The sequence below is a fragment of the Mus pahari genome, chromosome 9 (assembly GCF_900095145.1).
Source record: "Mus pahari chromosome 9, PAHARI_EIJ_v1.1, whole genome shotgun sequence".
Lineage (NCBI taxonomy): Eukaryota > Metazoa > Chordata > Mammalia > Rodentia > Muridae > Mus > Mus pahari.
Genome location: NC_034598.1, coordinates 24,872,516 through 24,878,546, shown reverse-complemented (window position 1 = coordinate 24,878,546; position 6,031 = coordinate 24,872,516). Strand labels below are relative to the sequence as shown.

Here is a 6,031-nt window from a genome sequence, read left to right as displayed (position 1 = left end):
GCCTCTCTGCCTCCCTGCCCCCCAGCCTCCCTGCCCCCCAGCCTCCCTGCCTCCCAGATTCATGCACAAGGAGAAGACACAGCCAGGTCTAGGCCGGCCAGCTGAAGTGAAGAATGGACCAGGGAGTTGAACAGGCCCTGCTGGCTTGGCAGTCAGCTTGTGTGGTAGTGTTTCTGAGCTGGAGCTGGGAACAGCCAGAGCCACCGGATTGTCAACTTAAATGAGGAACACACCTGGGTAGGCAGCCATCCCTGGGGTGGATGACTTGTCAGCTGCGACTGTGGGACAGTGGTCCTGAGGAGGGGGCTGAGAGGAAATCTCCTTCCTGTGAGCCTGGCTAAAGTCTACCACTCTTGTGCAGAGACTAGAAAAACTTTCTCAGAAGTTATTTTTACCAGAAAACATAAAAATGAATGAATCTCAGTGTCCATATCATTTTATCCAGCCAGATTACTTACATATATAGACACTCCACAGAGATTTCCAGAAAAATCACCTAGGAAGTAGCCCCACAGTGAAGGATTCCCTGCTTCTGTCATGAAAGACTTGTACAGTGCTCAGCAATACAAAATTAAGGATATATAACCAGTGACTAAAATTACCTAGCGGTGGAGTGTCAGGAGGCCATCCCCCAACTCAGCCTACAGAGACCCAGAAATGACAGATGACGAAAGAAGTCAGCAAATGTGTTAACATGGAAACAGGGGTGAGACTGTAAGAAAAGACAAATTAATTTTCTGGATATATATATATATATATATATATATATATATATATATGAAATTTAAAAACCACACAGAGCTGAGCAGTGGTGGTGCACACCTTTAATCCCAGCACTTGGGAGGCAGAGGCAGGCAGATCTGAGTTCAAGGCCAGCCTGGTCTACAGAGTAAGTTCTAGGACAGCCAGGGCTACACAGAGAAGCCCTGTCTCAAAAAAACAAAAATTAATTAATTAATTAATTAAAATAAAAAACATACAGAAGGAATTAACGAGATAGGAGATGTGGAAGGAAACATCTGTGACAAGGGGGATAAATAATGCTAAGCTGACCCAGAAGCTGACCCAGGGAAGGACAGGAAATATATGAAGGAGGCTCAGCAGGTGTGGAGCCAATTCCCTGTGATTGAATGGAAACATAGTTAGGGCTTTCAGGGAGGGGTGGGAGACAGAAAATTAAATAATGGTCAGATTTTCTCCAAATTTGGTGAATGCTATGAATGCACAGATCTAAGACATGCGCTCATTTCCAAGTAGAATAATCACAAAGGGAAACAAGTGACATCACAACCAAACCATTGGAAACCATGCTGGCCAGAGACCATGAAAAGCACGTGAGGAATACAGATGGATCACACACAGAAGAAAGATACGATAAGCCCAAACTCCTTATTCCATTAAGGCAAGATGATGGAGTTAATTCTTCCAAAAGTGCCAAAATGGGGGGAAAAAAATCTGTCAGCTAGATTTTTCTCTTACATACTAAAAATATCTCTCAAAAAATCAAGGTACAGTGACTTTCTCAGACATACAAAAATGGAGAGAACTCATTGGCAGTGCATTTGTGTGTGACAATGACATTTAAGATGGTTCTTCGGACAGAAAGGAGCACTGAATGAAGCACTAATGCTTTGTGAACGGTCACTTTAGTATTTAGAGAATAATGTGCTCTCTGTTCAGTAGAGGCACAAAGATTTTCCAAATACCAATTTACAGGCTGCTGGATGTGCCACAGATGGATGCTAACTATGCCACAAGATCATTCCAGTCATCGTAGAGGCTTCGTTGGTAATGGCTAAAGACAAAAATAACCCACTTTCTGTTAATGGACGTAAAGAGAAATTGCAGAGGCTCTGTGCATCAGAATAGGACATGGGAGGATGAAAACACTAAGGGTGGACCTGTTGCTTTGCATGTTAACCTAGAATTTTTAAAAATACTGCTCAGTGATAAAAACAAATGAACTACTGTTGCATATAGCATGGATGTGTCTCATAACCATGCCAAGGGAAAGCCACCATATGCAAAGAGTTGCCAGCCATAGAGCACCAGTAACACTTTGTAATACTACAAAATCAGGTAGAGTAGCTCTAGAAAGCAGACCCAAAGTACCTAGGAATTTGCAGGGGTGGGGCTGAGGGAGTCTGAAGGAATCATGGGGATGGTCTTGAGACATGTCTGTTGAAAATAAGAATTGTTGGGAGGTTGTTGCTGAGACAGCCGAGGAAGGAGGAACGGGTGTGGGTAACAGCTCTGGGAAGCTGCAACAGTTTCTTCTGATGAGGGATGTGATGCTACGGAGAACACAGAGGAGCCTTTTGGTTGTTAAAGTAAGCTTGTTAGCACTCTGGGGTCAGTCAGTGCACTGTGTAGAGGGATTTGTCTCCTTTCTTCCTATGGACATTCTGAGAATTAGGAGCCCACTCTCTATGTATGAGCAGCGTTCCTTATTTCCCGGTCTCTTTCTTTGGCAGTGTTGATGCACAGAGCCTTAGTAAAATGAATCTCAGAAAACCTTTTCTAAGAATAATTTTCAGATATATTTTTAAAGTGATATTTTCAGCCCCAAACCTCACATTAGCAGCTGAACACTTAAAGTTGGTGCCGGCACGAGTGGGGAAGGCTTTGAAGTAACAACTGGGATTGGGTCTTGGCTCAGGATCTTTGGGGATTGTATAACTTCTTGGGCTTCACATCATTTTTTCCAGATAGGACCAGGACTTGACTCGGCCATACCAAGAGCCCCCTGTGTTGTAGTCCACAAAAGCCTCTCTCTGGCCCACTCAGAGGCCGCCATATCTGAAAAAATTAGTCCACTGCTCTGATTGATCTTGAATGAGCATGTTCCCAGATTAACTCTAAAAATTCTTGTTCCTAAACCTTCCTTAAAAACATTTTAAGTCACACTAATGGTAGTGTGTGTTCCCACCACAGGCAGGAAAAATGATGACGAGACTTTTACTAATAATAAAATCTGACCATCGTATGTTTGTGGTCTTTTCACTCAGACGTGACGGTTGTTTACCAAAATGGGTTACCGGTGATATCTGTGAGGCTACCTTCTCGACGCGAGCGCTGCCAATTCACACTCAAGCCTATCTCTGACTCAGTTGGTGTGTTTTTACGACAACTGCAAGAGGAGGATCGGGGAATCGACCGGGTCGCGATCTACTCTCCAGGTACAGTCATGCTCACTTTTAATTCTCACCTCCGCCTCATGCGGGACCCCAAGCAGCTCGGTACAAAAGAATATTGTCCTGTTAGTTAGAAGGCACACCACATGCTTTGTAAGCATGGAAGACAAAGCCCTTTCTCTCCCAGTGGTCCTCAGGACTGTTCTGTGTCAGCAGATGTGTGCCCACAGGGAGTCTCATTCCAAAGCAGCTCACATCGAATGTCACCACAAGGACAGGCAGGCAATCACATTTCACGTCCTTGAGGCCTCTTATCATTACCGTAGGTGTGGAATATGTTTTTCCAGCAATTGAGCCCTCAAATGTTTACCAAAATAGAGCCTGTGATTTGAGAGTATACAATAAGACACTAAAAACTCTCATTTGATGTAACATCTGTTTATTTAAGTGCCAAAAAAAATTGTTTTTGCTTTGACTTAGAAAAGTCTTTCAAACCTACAGAAAGATTGAGACTAGCAAGTACCCATTTACCCTTCTGTTGGGGTCACCAGGCTCGACAGCTGCCGACTTCTGCCCTTTGCCTTTTAACCGTGTGCTTTAAGCACTCCAGACTCACCTAGTCCCGTCCTTGGTAGAGCATCCTTGGTAGAGCATCCGTGGTAGAGCCATTTGCTGCTCTTTGCTCCCTATCTCAACCTTCCCTGCTGAATTAATTAGCCCCTTCTCAGTGGCTGGGCTGCCATGAAATTGAGAGCCATGGAGGTTACTCTCCAGCTTCCAAGGTACAGGCCCGCACCGCACTACCCTGCAGGTGAGTCCAGATTCCAGCTAAGCCCTGGAGGTCTGTCTATGACCAGCAGTTACCCTACGTGTTGCCACAGCTGCAGGGAAAGCAGGTTAAAGCATCCAATTTGGCCTAAACACAAAGAGCATCAGTTATACACGTAATCTCTGCCCAGCATAGGCCTGCGGTGAGGCAGAGTTAACAGAGACATAGAAGAGACGAGAGCACTTTAAAGCTATTTGGGGATTTATGTTGTTGTGGGTTTTTTTTTTTTTTTTTTTTTTTTTTCTGATCGTTCTTAAATAATGACGGGCCTGTGACACGTTTTATTTAAATTGTTCACAGATGGCGTTCGAGTCGCTGCCTCCACGGGGATAGACCTCCTGCTCCTCGATGACTTTAAGCTTGTCATTAATGACTTAACATACCACGTACGGCCACCAAAGAGAGGTGAAAGCAGTTTTAATAAGGCTTTGTTAATGCGGGAAGACCTCTGGGAGGAACTTAGTTTTTCCATGAGTAGCCTGGAGGAACAGACGCCAAACTGTCTTCCCACTCTGTACAGTGGGATTGTTCTGGCTGAGAGCTCATTAGAGCCTGGCTATGCATGCCTTCAGCGCTTGAATGCCACCTCAGTGCTGGAGTGCCTGGTCATCACACTTCACTTACCTGACTGTCCCAATCCTGACTCATTTTTTCCTCTTTAAATATTTTTTTTTATTATGTGTATGTGTGTGTGTGTGTGTGTGTGTATGTTTACCTTTGCATACTTATAAAGGACAATCCTTGAGAATCAGTTATTTTCCTCTACCACAAAAATACCTTGTTGTTTGTAAAACAAAATCCCAAACACTCTATTTACCAAAGGAAGACTGAGGAGCCAGACACTGGTGAATGCCTGCCAGCTCCGAGAGGCGGAGGAAGCCCGCAGCTGACCTTCCTGCTCCCCGCGCTTTCTCCCCCACGCTGTCCTAAGTACCCTCCAGCCCAGTATCCGCCTTTCTACTTATGTTCTGCCCCTGTGGCTGGTTGCTTGCTCTGCCTCCTGACCTATAGTTGACTATTTAATCCTGTTTACAGAAAGCTCTTGGGTTAAAGGTGTGCCTAGGGCAGAGCAACACAACTAGAAACAAGGATTTCAGTAAGTAGCACACTCTCAAAGTTCACAATGTGGTCAAATACCTTGCAGCAGTCCCTCAGACTGAGCTCTGGTCCTCAGGCTTGGCGGCGGGCACCTTTACCCACTAACCTACTAAGCCAACTCACCAGCCATTTGGTTTCCTTACTGAAGGATTTCTGTTGGCTTACAGTTCCAGAGGAACACAGTCTATCCTGGCAGGGACATAGGACTCTTACACACTAAACTAATATGAAGGGAATCTTTATGTTTAAATAAAGGATTTCTCTATTCTGCTAAACACTATACTAAGTGTTAGTCATTTTTCTTTCTATGATAGTTTACATTTGGCAGATTAAAGTCAGTTATTGTACAGATGTTCCTTGGCTTCCAGTGGGGTTAGTAAGTTCACTGGAGCTGTTAATACAAACTGTATTTGATAGACCCAACTTACAAAAAGTATGTCTGAGTTTACCTTAAACATACACAGAACTTAAACACATCAGATATGACTGAACAAAATCATCTCACACAAAGCCTGTTTTATTATAATATGCCAATAATCTCTTGTACAACACACAGCACGGTATTGTTTAGACATAAATAAATGCACATATGTAAAACACAATGTCAAACAAGCAAACAAACCCCACTAGCAACCCATATAGCATATGATAGTCTATTGATTGATTATCTCTGTGATCCCATGGCTTACTGGAACCAGCAATAGGCAGGCTCTGCCAGACATCACTAACATGAAAAAAGATGGGATCTCAAGATGGGAATCCAGATTCCTGCAGAATTCATAGTGCCCTCTCGCCACTATAGAATCAAAATGTTCTGAGTCCTATGGCAGTCTATAATCCTTAGGAACTTCTGACATGCATATGCTTAGGTGTGGGGGAAAAATGAGGTGCTCAACTTGATACGCATTTTAAGAGGGTACCAAAACAGCCAGTAGTCAAGGTAACATTTTTTTTTACTTTTTTTATACAT

At 43.7% G+C, this 6,031-nt stretch overlaps 1 protein-coding gene across 1 annotated transcript in view; it reads left to right on the top strand.

Moving 5' to 3' along the window:
• The window catches only part of Mcu (mitochondrial calcium uniporter), a 170,979-nt gene that overhangs the window by 148,003 nt on the left and 16,945 nt on the right, over positions 1–6,031 (top strand). Inside the window, exons 3-4 of the mRNA XM_021205230.1 lie at positions 3,009–3,179; positions 4,264–4,368. Of these exons, the coding sequence (XP_021060889.1) occupies positions 3,009–3,179; positions 4,264–4,368 (276 nt within the window). The remainder of the gene's footprint in view (positions 1–3,008; positions 3,180–4,263; positions 4,369–6,031) is intronic.